Source organism: Anomaloglossus baeobatrachus, chromosome 6 (assembly GCF_048569485.1).
Source record: "Anomaloglossus baeobatrachus isolate aAnoBae1 chromosome 6, aAnoBae1.hap1, whole genome shotgun sequence".
Taxonomy (NCBI): Eukaryota; Metazoa; Chordata; class Amphibia; order Anura; family Aromobatidae; genus Anomaloglossus; species Anomaloglossus baeobatrachus.
The window spans coordinates 505,772,176-505,794,805 of NC_134358.1; the positions used below are offsets into that span (position 1 = coordinate 505,772,176).

The window sequence follows — 22,630 nt, forward strand, 5'->3', positions numbered from 1 at the left end:
AATCAGAGTTCAGTTTAGGTTTATGGAATCAACGTGCAAGCTTCAATACAGGTTTCTCAACTTTGAACATAACAGACGGACTGAAATGTGTATCCATCAAGAGCGTAATAAAGGTTCTGTAGGAGCATTATTGTGTATACAGAGACAGGTGCGGGGGAGAAAGCTTTCCTACGGTTATTACATGTACTAGTCTCTGCAAGGTTTCCACCATTTACTTAAATTTGCACCTACACTCTAGAAACATTACTAGATTCCTATGTAACTGGAAGAAATGTGTTTGTAGTTAAGATATGGAAATTATATTGTGAGCCTTGATGGCGGCTGACACTAATGTAAGGGTATTCTCTGTACAGCGCTAAGGAATAGTGGGCAAAAAATATTCAAGGAATTTAACTGTAAAATCCCTTTTTTTCTAGCAAAAGAAAGCCAGCAGGTTAACCGTTTCATCCTCACCGCTGAATACTACGCTTTTTGGGTTAATGTATAATCACATTTCACCATCGCGTACAATATAAAAAGCCTTCTCTGGGTTGATGCCACTCTGCATTGAACGCATGACTTCTCTTTACATGGTATACACTGGCAGGCTCCAGAACTGTGACGCCTACAGTGACAGGGTATTCAAGCAAGTCAACCACGGTCAGGATGCTAATGAATGAAAAGTAGACACGTTTGGTCACATGCAACATGCAGGCCGGTTACAGGCTCAGCGTGAGATTCATTGTTTTTCACAAGTGAAACATCAAAATGGAAGAGCTGCACTGTGGTTTCAGGTTTGATGCTAACAGGACATAATGTCCTATACCAGGCTTGCCATTTCCAATGGTTTTACCCATCAGTCGGTCATTTTAACCCGTAAACAAAAAAATGTTTTCCTAGATTGAATCCTTGACTGTTTTACAATTAGTTTTTCAACCCATAGAACCTGCCATCCACAACATGTGTATGATGTATTGTAGCAAAGTTGTGTATGTGTCTTATATATTGTATCTGGTGTGTTTTATCATGTAATGCATAAGGCACATTGTAGTATTCCATAATCTGATGAGTGGTGAAAGATAGTGCATGGTGTATTATTCATGTACTGTATGTTGTTTTGGTACCTGTACTGCTAAACAACATAATGCACGGTGCATGGTGCAGTAGGTAGCATTATGCCACATGGTGCATACCGTAGTAACATGGGGTTTAGGGCATTATGCATGTGTATTATGTGAAAAATCAGGGTGTATTATATAATATTATTACAATGGTGCATACTGTAATAACATGGGAGTATAGTGCAGTATGTAATAATATGACGCATGGTGAATACTGAAAAATGATGGTCCATAGTGTATTATGTAATATTATTACACATGGTGCATACTGTAATAACATGGAGTATAGTGCAGTATGTAATAACATGGTGCATAGTGTAATAACATGGAGTATAGCGCAGTATATAATAATATAGGGCATACTGTAATAACATGGAGTATAGTGCAGTATGTAATAATATGGTGCATACTGTAATAACATGGAGTATAGTGCAGTATGTAATAATATGGTGCATACTGTAATAACATGGAGTATAGTGCAGTATGTAATAATATGGCGCATACTGTAATAACATGGAGTATAGTGCAGTATGTAATAATATGGCGCATACTGTAATAACATGGAGTATAGTGCAGTATGTAATAATATGGCGCATACTGTAATAACATGGAGTATAGTGCAGTATGTAATAATATGGCGCATACTGTAATAACATGGAGTATAGTGCAGTATGTAATAATATGGCGCATGGTGAATACTGAAAAATCATGGTCCATAGTGTATTATGTAATATTATTACACATGGTGCATATTGTAGTCCCTTGGTGCACAGTGCACTTATTGATAATGCTGTTTATGGTGCATACTGAAAAGTCATGGTCCATAGTATATAATATTATTACAATGGTGCATACTGTAATAACATGGAGTATAGTGCAGTATGTAATAATACTGCACATGGTGCATACTGAAAAATCATGGAGCATAGAGTATTATGTCATATTATGCTGTACATGGTGTATATTGTAATAACACAGTGCAGTATGTATTATTATTACACATGGTGCACAGTGCAGTTATTGATAATGTTGTACATGGTGCATACTGTAATAACACTCTGCATGGTGCAGTATCTAATTATATGGTATGAAAAGTCATGATACATAGTGCAGTATGTAATATTATTACACATGGTTTATATTGTAGTCCCATGGTGCACAGTGCAGTTATCAATAATATTATAGATGGTGCATTATTCATCATAACTTATTAGATGTTGTATGGGACGTTATGTAGTAACTGTGTAGATATCACATTATATAATAATGTAATGCATAGAGGATTTATTATTAAAGTGGCACATGGTGTATTATGTCATATGATAGTAGATGATGTAATACATAACAATATGTTGCACGGTGCATTCACTATTACTGTACACCATGATGCAATGAGCTATAGCAGAGGGTGCACTATGTAAAATGTGTTGCACAATGCATTAAGTATTAATGTGGCACGTGGTACAATATGTCATAACACGGTAGATGGTATATTAGGTAACAATGTGGGCTGTAATAAGGCGGTAGATGCTGCATTATGTAATTATAAGGAGCATTATTTATGACGTAGCACATTTGGAATGAGACTTTATGTAATAAAATAGTATAAGGTGCATTTTTTGGATGGTGGATTATAATAATGTGGCAGCGCATTATGTGGTAGATGGGGCGTTATACATTAATGCGGTGCATATTTTGTGCACCCTGTAATCACTGCATTGGTGCATGGTGCATTATGTATTATTTTATAATGTGGTGCAGTGCGCATTATGTATTAATGTTGGAGGTGGTGCGTTGTGTAGTATGGAGTATGTAGTGCGTTATATAATCTCAGATGCTGCATATTAGGCAATAGATGTTGCATTATGTGTTATTTAACAATGAGGTTTATAACATATTAATATTATGAGGCGCGATGGATTATTAATTAATAATGATGTGTGTGATGTATAATAAATCAATCAGTTGATTAAAACCAAAAACTAAAAAAAAAAAAAAAAATTTGATTCCGCTGTATGGGCTGGTAGGCGTGATATCACTTATATGCCCATCACTCTTTATCTACTACTATGTCCTAGTCATTAGTTCTAGGAGACATAATAAGACGTTATCAGGCTAAATTATAATAGAGAAAATAACATTGCTACAACAAAACCCATAAAAAATATAAATAAGTGTCGCCTATGGAGCTATAAGGCTTTAATGGAGTATTTATGGTGGCTACATCTCTGTCTTGGGGCTCAAAGTAAGCAGAAAATTTGACAACAATTTTCCACATAGATGTGAACATCAAAGACTTTCAACAAAGAAAGAGAAAAAGGAATAAGGAGAAGATGGCTTCATAGACATAAAAGCATTTTTCTTTGCACTGTTCCTCGTCTCCTGACATTTGTGGAATAATGAGGAAGCTCTTTAGATATCCAACTTCTCACTCAAATATTTCATCTTCTTCTGCTTCTATTTTTACTCATGTGAAGGAGGCGAGAGAGGAAAAAAAGAAATCTAATGGCACTATATGCATTTGGAAAATCCGTAGTATATAGGAAGGCACAATATATGAGAGGAGAAACAATGAGGAGGGAATGAGACTGTGGATGGGACGGGTCGTCTTTTGTGTGGCCATCAACAAAGGGAGGATTGGGAGACGTTAGTCAAGGTTCACACCCATTTGACTTTAACGTTAAAAAACAATTCAGCACTTGAATCCATAATCATGGCTACTGTATGGTCCAGGGAACATTTGACAGATGACAATACATTATGCAAAGTAAGTACTCCCCACCCACCAGGTAAACAGCACATAAAAATAGATCTCTAACTAGATAGGGCTAACAGAAATGGTGGAAACCAAGACAGGTCCTTCACTATTCTTCTACATGCAAGCAGAATATATCGGTTAGCCAAATATCATACAAACGACTTGCATAATACAGAATATATTACAGGGTGTAACAAAAGAAAAGGCAGCATATGTTGAACAGACCAGTAGTCCGAGGGTTACTGACTGTTGGCCTTTCTGCTAACAAAGGCCACTCCACCATATGCTGGCCAGCAGAGTATGAAGAGCAAACTTCTGTCTTTCTTGCGTCTTCCCAACGCATATGTAAAGAAGGAGACAGACGCCTTACACATGAGACTCATTGTGGTTTTAGAAATCTTAATAAAGGAATTCAAATAATTAAAGATGGGGTAGCACCCTACGTGGCACCTTCAAACCTTACTCTACTTACTCTTCTATGCTCATCCGGGATGGGACAAATATACGATGGCCAAAAATTGCCGATCAGGTTTTGCTTGTGTTGGTTCATGTATCCAAATTATTAAAAAAGGTGTTAGTTTTTTGGGTTTTATAGACATCTCGTTTGCAATTCAAAAATGCTACTATATTTTTTAGTTCATTTTTTGGGGGTTTTTTTAGACATCTCATTGAGAATCCAAAAATGCTACTAATATTTTTGGTTAGTTTTTTGGGGGGTTTTTTAGCCATCTCGTTGGCAATCCAAAAATGCTACTATATTTTTTACTTAGTTTTTAGGTTTTTTTAGACATCTCGTTGACAATCCAAAAATATTACTATATTTTTTGATTAATTTAATTAAATAAAAAAGTCCTAGTCCTAGTGAATCAACAATGTGACAACAGGAATAAATAATGGAAACCATTTTAAGGGAGTGATTATTAATAACATGGGGGACAATGGTGCACGGGTGCATGGTATCTAATATTGACTGTCAGATTCCATTGTGGGGATATGGCAGCAGAACAAAGGGTTTCAAGCAAGGACCTGGAAGCTTTCTTCAAAAAATAGAGTGATAATAGGATTAACAGGTGCAACCTTCTTTGGCATTTTGAGCATTAGTATTTGTTTTTGTAATTTTTTTATATCATGTTCCGATTTGACACAACCGGTAAAAACTACTACATGGGTATCTATTTATTATTTTTTTTTAACCAGTTCTGGGTTTTTAGCCAATATCCATTCTTGGCTGGTAATAAACTGATGAAAGAGCAGCAGGGGGTTAGAGAGGTGGCAAGTCAGGTGAGAAAATGTGCATCCCACGTAGCCAACGTTGCATCACTAAGCGGTGCTGATCACCCAGGCAAGTTACAGGCATTTTTCTAATCACCTTTAATGGGCTCAGTGACAAGTACCATGTGTGCCGCTCCGAGCTGCTGTTTACAAGACCCTCCCAGAGCTTGTTTATAGCGTCCTAAAATACCGTAACAATGGCTAGAATAAAAGCTGATGGAATAAAACTAATCACGTCTGCTAATAAAAATGGTAATTAAAACGCAACATGCTTCCTGGATTTGTTTACTAGAGAACATTACTCAGTGATAAATTAACCCATTTATATTTTAATATTAAGTAGCCTATGGAAAAAAATAAAAAATAAATAATGTAGTAATTTTGATTTACAATCAGTTAATCAGAGATCCGATCTGTCACTGTAGTTACTTTTAAAAAAAATCAACTCAATTTTGGGAATTATATTCTTTTGGATCATTAATTCTCCTTAGTTGTTTTTGATGTATAAATACATTTATTCTTTATTTTTTTTTCTCTAGGAATAATATTATAATTCCAGGTTAAAAGAACACTTTCTGTCACCAGCACCATAAATTCAATTCAATTTATGCAATATGTACTTTCCAGATTATTAAGCACACCATTACTCATTATAAAATCAATATTGATTTAACCAATATGCCCCCAAGAGATATATCTAAAAGGTCACATACAAGAACTCAGATATTTTCCTGCTTCCAGTATAATTATGTATATTATTAATTGGAGCTGTCACAGAAAGTTTTGAGTTGTATTATTTTTTTTTAAATTTTTACTAAAATTCATACTTTGTTTTTGGTGATTTTTAATCTCAGATAAAAAAAATAACCCTACAGTATAAATATTTTATTCGTGATGGACTGTACCTCAGAATAAAATATGGGACGTGTAACACATTAACTGTGAGCTGACTCAGTCAAGAGCCTATATGATTCTATGAAGAAAAAGAACTAACACCTGAGTTCTATAATTTTGTGTATTATACATAAGAAAATAAAAAAAAATAAAAAAGTTATAAAAAAGTACTATAATAAAGTGAAATGCAAGAGGAAAAAAAAGATAACAGCGAATACAAAAATATACGCATGCACACACTTATACATATCTATATATACAAACACATACACACACACATATATATATATACACACACACACACACTCATATACACACACACACACACATACACATATATATACATATATACACACACACACACACACACACACACATATATATATATATATATGTATATATACACACACATATACAGTATATATACACACACACACATACAGTTTATGTAGTATATATATATATGCACACATATTTACTTATATATACACACATGTACACACATATATATGTATATATATATGTATATATATATATATATATACACACATACATATATATATATATATATATACATATATATATATATATATATACACACACACACATAAATGTATATATGCACACATACACACATATATACACACACATATAGATATATGCACACCTATATTCACACACACATATTTTTTTTTATATATATATATATATATATATATATATACACACACACACACACCTGTATAAATTATTTTTTCCCTCCTAAAAAGACAAGAGTAAAAATACATCTAGCAAACAATATAAGAGTTGAATGCCATAGGTAGCCATTGAATAATTTCTCTTTAGTACATATAGTAGAATAATTACCTATTATACAATCACACCCAATAAATAATATATTTGAAATAAAAAGGTCACTCGGTACATACTCCATGGATAGTTGTAATTGAACTTGTGAAATAATGTAAATGGTAATTATTATCTCTAGATTTTTTCAAAGGAGCTTCCACATTAACCATTATCTTCTTAAATGCAATATATAAATGTATTACATTAAACCGCCTCAATCAGTAGATATTCACTTAAAAAGTAATATTCTCTCTAATGGCAAAACATTTTTGAAAAGTTTAGTAATGCTAACCAGTAAGCCTAAATTTGTACAATCCTCTCCAATTTCTATCACATAAATTTAAACTGATATATATATATATATATATATATATATATATATATATACACATATATTTGAATGACTCGTAGAAATTGTATCTGTAATACTACTGTAATAATTTTACCTGGTAAGTGCTGGTGGCATCTGTACTGCTGTCAGTGCCCAAGGCAGAGAGCTTCTCTTTGAGTTTGTGGTGGGACTGGTGACGAAGGCAATAGATGACCCCAGAACCAGAAAGAACCCCGATAATACAGGCAATAGAGATCAGAGTCAGGATAATAAACTTAGTTGAATCTTCTTCTTCCAAACGGTGAGGCAAAAGCTTGAGTTTGCTTTTCTGTGGAAAAGAAGAATACAACAAAAAGTCACAAAGGATCCAAACTCAAAAATCGCTAAAAACAGAATAGTAATCCTCCAAAACAGACATCAATTAACCATGAACAAATAATAGGGTAACCACAGAGTAATGAGCATATTGCTTAGAAAGCTCAGTTGTCAGAATTAAGAAACAGCAGGAATCATTATGTGCCATAGAAGCTACTAACTTATTGCAGAGTCCTAGATCTAGTAGGAAAACATGAAATAAACTTGTACCTGATGAGAGGATGCACTGAGAGGTAACACCAATCCATGGGTTAGAGTAGAGCACACATCAACGCATAATCCCTGGACTGCACTCTCCTTGCATCCATGCGGAAAGTTGTCCAATAATTCCCCCTCATTAGCTTCATTATAAAGGTGTATTAGCAACAATTAAAAACCCAACAGGAAAAAAAATGTGAAAAGCCTGGGCAGGCAGATTGCTGCAGGGCGCTGTGGGCACCCTTCCCTGCTCACAATTAGCAGAGAAATGAATTGGGGAGCAGTGCTGCCTGCTACAAGATGAGGACAATTAGCAAACTCTTTCCAGCACCTCATTTCGCGTGCTAACAAAATGGATTTTTCCCCATGAATGCCTGCCTGGCCTATTCATTATCTCTTGTCTATTAGTAATTTTCTGCTCCGTATTCAGCTGGCCAGCTCTTAATGTCCTCCTGTCTTGCAGTGTACACAGTGCCTCTTATGTTAGGCCCGGTCCATTTTTATCTTGGCACCATAAAGGACACCGAAGCAATTATCGCCAGTCTTGACTGTAAAAGCTTGTCATTAATTAGCCTCTTGCCTTCAGTGCAGTGGATTAGCTATTGCATAGGCTGAGTTAATGGAAATGGACATTCAATAAGACTCCCAAGCTCTTCTCGCCTGGTTTCAGAGGAGGAGGATTGTTAGGTTTGGCAGCCCCAGGAGGTGGATAGAAAAAGAGAAGGAAGGAGGAGGGGAGGGGAGCGATTGAAATCCCCTCTAAGCTGAGCAGAATGGATCTGAGATGCATGTGTGGCTGAGAATACAGCTCATTGTCAGAGGCTCGAACAAGTCTTCGATGGCCCCACCCTGTGGTTCGATCCTCCCATCTACCCCCCAACGCAAAGCTACAGCCATGGGTGTGTATCCCCTAAAACGCAGCCAGCCCTTCGTACGATACGAAATTCTAACAAGTCACCGAGAAGACGGGGATCCCTCTAGCTCAAGAACTGATCCACCCCTTCCTCACTATTGTCTACCTATAACTACGTGCATGCCATATCTGCTGGAAAAAGTCTTCAGATCGCTCAAATATTTAAAGGGTTAACTGAGAATTTAAGATACCGTGTAAAGGCTTCTGCCAAGTAAACGTCACTGTGCGCACCCACATGAAGGCAGCGCCAAGCAGATAACTTTTCCAAGCTCCGAGGCACATCGCTTACAACGTTGCGAATGCCACTCGATAGTGAGTTCCCATATTCATAAAGATTTATATCAGATTTTATAGTCTACAAGATAATTATTGGCTACATTACATCGATTTATACCGGCATCTCTGACCTGTTCACTGTAGCATAACCGGGACCAGGAGTAATACGATATATAACAGACAGACGGAAGATTCAAGCCTCCAGAACGGCAAGAGACTCGACCATACTCAATATAAAGAGCAGAGATTGACACGAGCTTAGAAGACAAACTCAACCATATGCCATTGAACCTTCCAAAGAACTCCATTTCTTTTAATTGCCTTGACCAGTGTCTGCCCACAGTAAAAGATCTAGTCACTGCTTAGCTGGCATAACCACACACACATGCACACCAACAATAGTTACTCCACATGATATATGCTTCCTTGGATTTAATCCATAAATCTTGACTTGTCTGAATTACACTTTTTTTTTCTTTCTGTCTAAAAATGTGCACACCTACACATTCCCGTCCACATCTCCTCTCCCTGCCAAGCGGAGTCATTGAAGTGTTACACATCTACCCAGGGATCTAGTCATACTCTCAAACAGGGGGCGTGGGTGCATTGTGGTTATATTGGGAATAAAAGGGAATAATTGGCAATTCTTACAAAAAAAAAAAACAAAAAAAACCCAGACCGAAATTGCATACTGATAACCCGTTCCGTGCTGTAAATACTATTTCTAGAGACTAAATCAGTTTCCAAGACATTTGAAAGAATATCAGGTAAGGAAATTGGAAATAGGGTACGTAAAAATTTTTTTAACAAAAATTATAATTTTGCTGTGAAATGTCTTCCACAATATCAAATTGAAATTTATTTTTGATTAATATTATATATTTTTAATAATTATATAATTATCACATTGTATGTACAATATACATCCCAGCATTCAAAACACAGCCTAAAATGTGAGGCTTAGGCTGAGTCTGATTTATGCTACTTAAATGTGAAATTTTTGAAAATCAGAAATTCAAAGTTTAAAAAATATGAAGAGGAACAACTTAAAAAACAAAACAAATAAATTATACTTGTAGGCTCATAGAGTTTTGGGCTTTAGTTGCAAATTATTATTATTTTTTTTTTACAAATATAACGAATCAATTTAGACAATTGTTTGTGAACCGATTGAAGAGGAATAAGTAGAGTTGGTGGGAATCGATTCGCAGGACCCAGTCTATCAGCCATGTCAATAATCTGTGGTCACTGGATGGGAGTCTTAAGAACCGCCTCCTACCTCCCGGCATCTGCGGCTCTTCTCTTGATTTGCCGCCCTGGCGCAATGTAACATACCTACGTCATGCCGCAACAATGATGCCATGCCAGATAGGCTAATGAAAAGAGGAGCAGGGGATACATTCAAGTAAAAGGCAATTCTTAGGGCTTCAGCGGCCACAGACTAATGACGTAGCAGATGGACCCAGTTTTGCGAATCAACTTTACAAATTAGGAATAAATGACCAGCAATAAGATACAACCATATACAATCACATCACATACAATCATATCTATCAGATACAATCGCAATCACTGAGATGATCCAAACTGAAGACAAGACAACATTTTTAGCCAACACCATGCATTGCCTTGCCAGGAGTCAAAACAAATTGATAGCAAGTAATAAAATTAATCGTGGTAATAATAATATATTTTGTAAGCAAATCAACTTGGTGTGGAAAAAAAATTTGAAAAGACATGGCTACCTCAATGTTTTATGGTTAGTAAATACAACATCTATCTGGCCTTGTCCAGTGTTTCACCCTACAGGCCCTTTGTGACTTAGCTGAGGCACAGCTATATCCGGCAGATGTGGCACAGATAAACCCGGTGGGGTGGCACAGCTAAACCCTGCGGGGTGGTACAGCTAAACCCGGTGTGAGGGGCACAATTAAACCCAGCGGGTGTGGCACAGCTAAACCCGGTGGGTGGGGCACAGCGAAATCCAGCAGGTGTAGTACAGTGAAACCCAGCGGGTGTGGCACAGCTAAACCCAGTGGTTGTGGCACAGCTAAAACCGGCGGGTGTGGCACAGCAAAACCCGGAGGGGTGGCACAGCTAAACCCGGCGGGGTGGAACAGCTAAACCCGGCAGGTGTAGCACACTATGCTCTTTGCGTAAGCGGGCACTTATTAATTTTGTACAAATAATTTAGGCGCATTGGCACAATATTTAATCAGGGTAGCGCTATGAAAATAGTGCGTTTACATCAATGTATAATAAAAAGTTATATTAAAACTTTTCTATATGCCTGTAAATGTTGTCATTTGCCACTATATTGATGTAGCAGCCTGCCATAGCCATCATGTTCATAGCAGTTACATACATTTATATAGCTCTGCAGGTACATCAGATATTCTACCTTAACTTGGTGAGTTTTTGCAGTACACACACAATCATGCTCCCAAAATGACAAATTCTTCTAGTAAGTAAAAAAAAACACAAACAAAAAAATAAAAAAAACACCTTTGTGGCATTCTAGTAAAGAAAAACAGAGAACACAGTGGGAAAACTCTTGCATTTTCAGTCTACTTGGAATGTACATATATGCGAGTATATGTTATATATATATATATATATATATATATATATATATATATATATATTATACATGCACTGATGTGTAAGGAATTACACCCCCATAGAGTTGTTTAACTCCACAGAACCTTTGCCCCAGCAAACAGAAGTCAGAGTTCACTTATTATCCGTCTCGTGAGTTCTGCTGGGAGGGAACAAAACGTCGAGGTCAGAGGTTACGATCTGCATTTAAGATTTTAGGAGGGGTTTTATTAATATGGATTTTTCTTTTCTTCTAATAGGGTCCAAGACCATGCGTCACAGGTCCATTCATAAAAGGGTCCAATGACTCCATACACTGAGCCCCCCACAACTACTGTAACCCTTAGCCTGCTGGAAGTCACTCATTTGCTATATCCTTCCCTGTGTTGGTGGATGCTAAAAAGTTAAATTTACTACCTATGAATTTAGAATTGGTCTTTCTATAAGAAACTTCCAAGGCCCTTTTAGAAACTGAAACTTTGATACTACTTTATCCATATATTGATATTATACGTATTTATATACCCTTTTCTATAGTTTTATATGGGACATTACATATTCATAATCAATACGCTCAGACTTCCATCCAAATTAAGTTTCTCTACGGGGCTGAATCTATTTTTCTCTGGCATCATCCCACTGCTAATAGGTTTTAGCAGAACCACCTGCTGTTTAATATAATCTCCTTTCACGTGTTCTCTGTCTGGAAACATAAAATATAATGACTAGAAAGATGAGTTCTATGTAATGTCTGAGCATGTAACAGTATGATTGCTTAAACAGAAAAAACCCCGATCCGAGCATGCTGAGCCGAGCGCACGCTGATGGGGGCCATGCTGGAACTTGTGCAGCAACAGTTGACGAGTCAGAACCTGCCTAATAGTTAGAGCTGTAATGACGGATTTTATTTATGTTTTTCCAATGCTGCCCGGAATAAATGACCTGATAACATCCACCAACGAAAGCCATTCAATGGCTCCTATTATATACAGTGAGACCATCCTCCAAATAACATGCAGATTGGCCCTGTTCTTTTAAAAGACCATTTTTAACACAATTGGATCTCAAAGAAGTTTTTCTGCACATATACTATATATACATCATATATAAAACGGATGCACCTGCATGTAGATTGTATACAGAGGTAATATATGGATTACCATTGATATGAAGTAAGGTATGTAGATTTTGTTTTCAGTTTATAAGAATGTGAGAAGTCTATAATAATATCTATCTACACAATTTACCTAAATATCTATCCTCTATCTGTTAAACGCCTATCAATTATTATCTATATATCTATCCGTACATCTATCTATATATTATCTATCTATCTATCCATCTCTATTATTCTATCTATCATCTATATATTCTATCTATCTAATCATCCATCCATCCATCTTTATCCTATTTCTCTATCCATTCATCTATCTATGTTATATTCTATCTATTTATCTATCCTATATTCTAGCTATCATCTTTCTCTTTCTATCTATCGTCTATTATCTATCTATTATATATATATCTATCATCTATATATTTTATCTATCTATCCATCCATCCATCTCTTTCTATCTATCTCTTTATCTTATTTATCTATCCATCCATCTCTCTTGCTCTCTGATTTCTATCTATCTCATTATCCATTCAGCCATCTCTTTCTATCTATTATCTATCTCTTTCTATCTATCATCTATACATCCATAAGTTCTTTCATTCATTACACTTCTTCCAATCCATCTGTTAAATTTCTATCTTATATTCTTATATAAATGTGTATATATATATATATATTTTTTTTACCTATCTATCTACCTGAATAAACATAAGCAGCACTTTTCATGCAAAAATGGGTGCAAAATCCCCAAGGTTATCACCAAAACTTCTTGTACATCAAGTCAAATGGTGAGAAAATGGATTTTAATCAGCCTTTGTTACATTTCGGGTAAAAATAGAAGACCCTTCAATCTATCTAACCTACTATCTATCTATCTATCCATCTATCTATGTATCTATCTATCTATCCATCTATCCTTCTATCTATCCATCTATCTATCTAACAAACTATCTATCTATCTATCTATCCATCCATCCATCCATCTATATTCTATCTATCTATATCTATCTATATCTATGTATCTATCTATCTATCTATATCTATCTATCTATCTATATCTATCTATCCATCTATCCATCTATCTATCTATCCATCTATCCTTCTATCTATCTATATCTATCTATCCATCCATCTATCTATCTATCTAACCAACTATCTATCTATCTATCTATCTATCTATCTATCTATCTATCCAACTATCTATCTAACCAACTATCTATCTATCTATCTAACCAACTATCTATCTATATCTATCTATATCTATCTATCTATCTATCTATCTATCCATCCTATATTCTATCTATCTATATCTATCTATCTATCTCTATCTATCTATCTATCTATCTATATCTATCTATCTATCTATCTATCCATCTTCCATCTATCTATCCTTCTCTCTATTTTATATATCATTCCCCTTCCTGCCCTGAGAGGTTTTGCCATTTGTAGACATTCCCAGGCTCATGTGTTGCCGGTGCTGTTAATGTTGTGATATCTATGAGGCACACATCATCTTTTTCTCTGAATCAGTTCGGTGACTTCCTCCATTCTCCATGTTCTTGGAATAAAATGTGGATCGTGCAATCAGGACTGTGCTGAGGAGAAGCCCGGGTTAATTAGAGGCATCCTGTCAGGAATCAACTCAAATTGTGAGAGGGCTGTTTAAATATTAATGAACATGACATTTACAGTCAGATGTTTTCTCAAAGTAGAAGACTTGTACTCAGTGCTGGGTCAGCTCCTTATAAAGCTCAGCACCGAGTCATCCAAGGAATTATATTGGTAACTGAAACACACCCCATGCACCTTCACCAGTAAATGCCCCAAAGTTCCTTTTTTCAGATGGAAAGAGGCCCCAAAACTGATTCGATTCCTGATTCCTTAATTCCTCCATGTTTGTGGAAATATATATATGATCCACAAAGTGGATACATCAGATGCTGCTGGCTAAGATATGGAGAGCTTATATACCGTATATCATATATATCTCAAATTGGTTTTTTTTTACTCCCCCAAGCTAAGCCCCTTCCTCTGTTTACCGGTTGATTACAAAGCTTGCCCCATGTATTAATGACCTCATGTCTAATAAATCTGGCCCAGCATTACCCATATGGCAGATAGCAGGTGAGGTGTCAGAGTCCTGCTCTGGGGCTTAGTATTCTGCATCCCTATTAGCAGAAGGAGCAGGAGGAAGGGTGAGGCAGTGTACCCCGGGTGTGAAGATCCTTTGTGCTGAGGGAGGCATTGTTCCTCTGTGCAGAACAAATTGTACTTGCAAAACCACTATTCACAGCCCCCTCCAAACTCGGAATATTAAGGATTGGGAGGGGGGACACTTCTGCTGTTTGAAAAATGCACAACTCTTTGGATGTCTGTGTGTGTGTATATATATATATATATATATACATATATATATATATATATATATATATATATATATATATATATATATATAAACATATATACATACAGATACATATACCACTGCTGGGATGCTATAAATCCTTGACATGGTGGATTATATGGAGTTTTAGTAAAGTTTTAGAGATATCTAAATATTCAGTGTAAGGATACAGTCATACAATGTATAAGAGCACAAAAACACAAATACATTTCCATCTATATATATACATTAAACATTTACATCACATGTAGATATATAATGGAACAGATGTTCTACTATATATTAACCTGGCCTGTGAGTGGCTGGACAGATATACAGGTATCTACATACATACAGTATGTGCACATGTGTGAGTGTATAATATATATATATATATATATATATATATATGTGTGTGTGTCCGTATACATATGTGTGTAAATATGTACGTGTGTATATTTATATATGTGTGTATACGTATTTGTATGTGTGCATATATATATGTATGTGTGCATATATATATATATATATATATATATATATGTATGTGTGTGTGTGTGTGTACATATGTGTGTGTTTATATATGTGTATATGTGTATACGTGTTCGTGTATATATATGTGTGTGAATATACAGTATATATATATATATATACACGTGTGTGTGTGTATATATATACACAGTATATGTCTGTGTGTCTATATGTGTGTATACATGTGTGTGTGTGTGTGTGTGTGTATCTATCTATATGTGGGTGTGTATGTGTCCATGTGTGTGTATATATGTGTGTATATCTATATGTGTGTGTGTATGTATATATTTTTATATACATACCCACACACACACACACACACACCACAGTATCTCTCCAGCCACTAAGAGTCAAGATTTATAATAGAACATTGGTTCATGATCAGTCCAAAAATCCAGTCAAACACTTCCTAGTATCTTCATTAAGAACTATTTTAATGCACCTTCTTGCTCTGAAATATTTAGTAATAATTTTCCAGAGTGGCGTCTAGATGATTCATCAATCATTACTTCAGAAGCCTTAAAAAATTAAAATAAAATCCCTGGGATTACCAATCCCAATCACAGCAATACGACTCCAGTGGTGCGTGATATTGCTGCACTCTATATGCAACTGGTTAAATTTTGATCTATACTGTATACCTGCTGCTGATATAGTATCCACCGGTTGCAGGTACTACCATGGCTTTCTTCATGTAGGCCCCAAAGATGTGGCCATATTCTCATATCACTCTGATCTCACACATAACACTACTAATTTACCGCTGAAATGTTAATGCACGGTCTTCAGATTCAGATAAAAATATATATGTAGAAATTTTACATAAAAGTATATAAATGTGCAAAACATACAATCTACTTAACATCCTAAAAGCAAAGAAAAATGTGAAGAAAACAAGTTATAAACTGGAAATTGGTATTTGATGTAAACTACAGGTTTATTGCTATAATTTTTTATTTCGATATGACAACATTTTTTGCAATATTTTAACAAGTTATCTGCCAGGACGTTATATTATATTACACTAATCATATCAGCTCAAATATGGAACATATTACAGCATGTTATATAGAATTTTATAAAGATTTTTTTTATTTTTTTAACAAATTCTATATTAATATTTGTAAAGAAAGCAGGGGCCTGAATTAATTCTATTCAATTCAATAAATGTCAATATAATTTTTATTTATTACATTGTGCTCAGCCAAGGAAAAATACAGAAATGCTAAGAAATGACTTGTAGTTTTTTTAAAAAAAAATAATAAAAAATGAAATAATAAAACGATAAAAAATAATAACAACAAAAAATAATGGCAAAAAATATTTTTGTATATATATATTAAAATAAAATATATTTATATATATATATATATAAAATAGTTATTTTTAATTTTTTTTTTGTTATTACTATTGTATTATTATTTTTTATTATTAATATTATTTTTTATTATTTTATATATGTATATATATATATATATATATATATATAAATACTAATATTAATAAGAATACTACTACTACTAAAACCATAAAATAAAATACAATCATAACAAAAAATAAAAAAATATAATATCTAATATATATATATATATATATATATATATATATATATATACGCACACACATTAATAAAAAAATAATATAATAATAATGGTAATAATAGTAATAATAATAATGTTAAATTCTCTCTCTCTGTCTCTCTATGTGTATATATATATATATATATATATATATATATACAGTATATATATATATATATATATATATATATATATATATATATATATATATATATATATATATATATATATATATATATATTTGACTCATTGATGTCAGTTATGACTCTCTAATGGAGGATTACAGCAAAATACGAACACATTGAAATCTGAGCCCAAATATGAAAGCATACAATATTAATGAGAATTTTAATTAAACCTTTATAATACAGACTTTGGACTTTGAGAGTACTGACCCAAAAGATCCCCATCCCCCACACTACCCCCGACCATACCATACAATGCTAAAGCTGGATTAACCCTATAATATGCTAGAACCTTTTAACCCTTGTCTGGTACCATGGGGTCAATATGCCCCGTTGCAGGTTGGTATCACTAGTGATTTTTTTTCAGACAGAGATTAAAGCAAATTTATCATTAAAAAAAAAAATGAATATTCAAGCAATTACATTTATTAATCACATTTTTTTATGTTGTTTTTTTTTATTTCCAATAATATAAAAAACAACAACAACAACGTTCTACCTGATAAATACTTGGAAATTCAATGTATCACCTGAAATAAATAGCCGCCTACGTCTTATAATTGCCCAAAAGAAAATAAAATGTAATAGTTCTGGGCATAAAGAAGAAAAAATATAGCTCAGTTACCAGAGTTGATGCAGATTTATGGCCGTCATAAAACTTGTGTTATTTACCTGATCCCACTGAAGTGATACTAAAGTATGAGTAAAAGTCTCCTTCAGGCAGAAAAGCTCAAGATATTTGCGAAAACAAACGAAAAGAAAAGAAAAAAGGGGGGAAATGGACTAAATCCTTCTTCTGCGTGAAACTTCTGCAGACGCTCTCCACTTGAGCGAAGGAGAGTAAGCAACAACAAAAAAAGAAAGAAAGGGAGACAGAGGGGGAGCAAGAAGGAGTTAGACAAAAGGAACTCACAAGGCAGATCCGGTAAAAGCTGGCGGACGGCAGCTGTTGTCCAGGGGGTCTCAAAGTGATGATCCTTTAATGGGAGCTTGTGAGGATAGCCGTTATGAGGCGGCAGGTGCCGTCAGCACCATGGAGAGTTCCCCTCTCAGCATCAGACCTGGCCCAGGTGATAGGAGCCGCTTACTATTTAATATTGTAACCTCTTCTCATTGTCATGGCTGGTGACAGAAAAGTGCAGGCAGGGCTGAGCCCGGTCCTTATATCCGAGCCCCCCGTCTCCAGCACATGGCCTATCCACTCGTTGCTATAGCAATGCCTCCACATGTTGCTGACAGCAATTGGCTGTGGAGGCCCTCGCTGTTAATAGACCCTAGCCATAGTGGAGATGTGAATGGGCTTGTGCTTTGTCACTCATTTGTAAAGCTGTGCGTGGCTATTCTTTTTCTTTTTTTTTTCCCCTCTCCTTTCATTCTTTTTATTTAACATTTTGAACCAGTGTGCAAGATGGCAATTTAGAAATTGAATGTAATAGACAACTGGAGGGAAAATAGCCCCATCCTCCTCCTCCTCCTCCACCACCACCTCCTCCCCCCTAAAGAAACCTTTAAGGCTGATGTTAAGCTCTCTGCATGGCCATGACATTTTTTGCATGAGAATATGCACCATCACTAACGTTCTCAATACTAAATGACTCAGGTAAAGTCTTATTCTTACGAGATTTTTGAGGACATTTCCCACATATAATAAAAAAAACCTCTCAATGTTCTCCAGTTGTATAATACAGGTGTGGTTATCTGCAAATTCCGTTAAAGAAGACTGCAGAACAGGAGAAGGACTTGGGTATTCTGGCTACAAATAAGCTGAGCAGCAGCACTCAATGTCAGGTAGCAGCTGCTAAAGCAAACAAGATTTTAGGGTGTATAAAAAGAGAGATTAGATCCCGTGATCCCAACGTATTGTTACCCCTCTATATATCACTTGTAAGGCCACATTTGGAATATAAGATACAGTTTTGGGCTCCATTTTTTAAAAAAGGATATTCAAGAATTAGAGTCAGTTTAAAGGCGGGTAACTAGAGTACTACAAGGAATGGAGGCCGCCCATATGATGAGAGGTTGAAAAACTTGGATTTGTTTAGCCTAGAAAAAAAAAAAAATATCAGAGGAGATCTCATTTATTTGTATAAATACATGTGTGGTCAATATAAAGGACTGGCTCATGACTTATTCCTTCCAAAGACAATACTAAGGACCAGGGGGCACTCACTGCGAATGGAAGAAAATTAATTCTGTCAGCTAAATAGGAAAGGGTTCTTTACAGTTAGAGCAGTCAGACTGTGGAATGCCCTACCACAAGAGGTAGTAATGGCAGATACTATAACAGCTTTTAATAAAGGGCTGGATGATTTCCTCACTACACAACATTGTTGGTTATAAATGACTTAGGGACAAAATGTAGAACTGGTGAAGGAAGGTTCAACTAGATGGACTTAAGGGTACTTTACATGCTGCGATCTCGCTAGCGAGATCGCAAGCAATCGTACCCGCCCCCGTCGGTTGTGCGACATGGGCAAATCGCTGCCCCCCACAACCTCGCTTACCCTGTCACACGCACTTACCTGCCCTGCGATGTCGCTCTGGCCGGCGATCCGCCTCCTTTCTAAGGGGGCGGTATGTGCGGCGTCACACCAACGTCACACGGCAGGTGTCCAATAGAAGCGGAGGGGCGGAGATGAGCGGGACTTAACATCCCGCCCACCTTCTTCCTTCCTCATAGCCGGTGGAGGCAGGTAAGGAGATGTTCGTCGCTCCTGCGGTGTCACACACAGCGATGTGTGCTGCCGCAGGAACGAGGAACAACATCGCTAATAAGCAGAGAACGATTTTTAGTTTCAGGACGACCTCTCCTCGGCAAACGATTTTGACCACTTTTGCGATCGTTTAAGGTCGCTCGTATTTGTCACACACTGCAATATTGTCAATGACGCCGGATGTGCGTCACAAACAACATGACCACGACGATAATTCATCAACGATATCGCTGCGTGTAAAGCCCGCTTAAGGTTTTTTTTCTACCTATGTAACTATCTAAGACGTCTCATCAAAATATTTATCTCGTCATCCATCCTAAATTATGTAAGTGGATTCAAATACATACCGATGGCCATATTCCCTGTTTCCTGCAGTGCTCCGATCCTCTTCCGGCTCACAAGACCTGATAGAAGACTAACCAGCCTGCAGGGTGGTGAATCGGAAGTCACTTTCTCCATAGAAGTCTATGGAGTCTATAGGCTTACACTGATGGAAGTAGAACAATGATCCCTGTGTGAACTAGCAAAACTGAGGATCGGTCACCTGGGTCTGATGTACTGAGGTACTGTTTCACCAAATTGTTAATGCAAATTCGAGGTTGAGCAAAAATATTGTGACTTTTGGCATTTTCATGCCAGTTTCAGCCATCCCAACCAAAATTGGTGGAGGTGAGATGGGGTGTGATGGCACCTCATCATCTAATCCACAAATCTTATTCCAGTCTCTAACTGGAATAGGATTTGTGGTCAAGTACACAGATGATAAGTAAATCTTGTGGATAAGTGATAAAGGCCCAGTGTAAGTGGGAAAAATCTTTTTAAAGGGTTCTTGTCATGTTCATTGTCCCAGCTTGCTGAGGGTGGGACACTCCTGCTTGACTGACAGTTCAGACCAATGGCATCATCATACATTCTCCAATGTTGCAAACCCTTAGGGTACATGCCCATGATCAGGGTTATGTGGTATTCTGGCTCAGCATATTTTCACGGTTTCCACTGCATTTTCTCGCACAGGGTATGTTACGAGGGGGACCCGGGGAAGCGTGCCAAGATGGGAAATGGACTGCTTCCGCCGGTCAAGGTCCACTGTGCGGTGTAAGGGACCGCCGCTATGGTGGGTGAAGAGTGAGCGGGTTGCTGCTAGCGATCGTCTGGAATGTCACAGACGATCTATGTACACCGATCTGCCCTAACCCCTGAGGGTTGTATGGCACAGATCTCACGGCTCGGTGTACCTGTTGCACGGGGAAGCACAGAGGTGCCCACGCACGTGTGCCAGTGGAAGTCACGAGAATATGGCACGAGGGTAGCACAGAGGTGCCCACGCACGTGTGCTTTCAATAACCAGGTGAGTCCAATGGAGACTTGAGGAGCTCACCTGGGACAGGAACACAACCTGTTGACGGGGGTACTGCCGGAGCAGCAAGGCAGGAACACGGCCTGCAAACGAGGTACTGCCGGAGCAGCAAGGGCCAAGCCCACAAGAGACAGTAATGCCTGAGCAGTGGCGTGGCAGCACGCTGCCAGACATCCAAACATAGAAGGACGGTCGCGCGCCGCCATGATGGCAGGGGGAGCTTTTAAGGAGGTGCAGCTCCACCCGAGGGCGGGCGCGAGGCGGAGATGACGGACTTGACCCAATCAGGGTCCACGACGTCCCAGCCTGGCCAGTCAGGATTCACCACGTCACCAGCCTTGTCATCAAGCCGTGTGACGTCAGTGAGCGAATCAGGACCCACCACGCATTGCACATGCTCACCCTCCTGCCTCTGGGAAATAGAGGCGGGATCCTCGGTCTCACAATGTGCAGAGATAACGGGAATCTCACTGCTTCCCTGAGCAGTAAACCTCTGCACATTGCGCAGCCTCGCAGACCTTTGGGGCCGCTGAGCAGGAGAGTCTGCGGCAGGCCAGGAATGGGAGACCGCTTCACTCCTTGTAACAGGAGAACCACTAGGTGTCACCCTTCTGCTGCCTCTCTGAGAAGGTATCTCCTGCACACTGCGCAGTCTGGCAGACCTTCGGCGCTGCTGAGCAGGAGTGCTCGTGGCAGGCAAGGAATGGGAGACTGCCTCAGTCCTTGCCTCAGGAGAGCCACGAGATGTAACAGGGTACTCAAGTGTCTCCGCAGGAGAAATTGACATGCTGCAGATAGGAAACTTGCACCGCAGGTCAGTTTACGCAGTGTTCAAAAGAAAGACAGTGGGCAGATGATTTCTATAAATCTTATCCACTGTGCTTGTACTGTACATCCCAGCGTTGTGGATGCAACAATAATACTAATCCTGAGCGTGGGCACGTATCCTTATACTTACAGGATCTAGTGCTAAGTGTGCTCTCCACCAATCAGGCCAAGTTTACAGCAGTGCTTACAAGCTGAATAGAAAAGAGCTTGTAAGCACTGCACATGATGGGCCCTTATTTACCCATTTTTCTTTTGTTTTTGTTGGTTTAAATCCACCATATGGTTCCAGAAATACGGGCCATTTTATTTAGTGCTAGATTTTATGGACTTTACCAAGGAAGTGTGAATCCTAGGATTCTCTGTACGCTTGA

The 22,630-nt window shown here is 37.2% G+C and overlaps 1 protein-coding gene across 1 annotated transcript in view; it reads right to left on the reverse strand.

The window, feature by feature from the left end:
- The window catches only part of PTPRN2 (protein tyrosine phosphatase receptor type N2), a 1,389,072-nt gene that overhangs the window by 194,147 nt on the left and 1,172,295 nt on the right, over window positions 1–22,630 (reverse strand). The window contains exon 13 of the mRNA XM_075315450.1: window positions 7,320–7,532. Coding sequence (XP_075171565.1) covers window positions 7,320–7,532 — 213 coding nt within the window. The remainder of the gene's footprint in view (window positions 1–7,319; window positions 7,533–22,630) is intronic.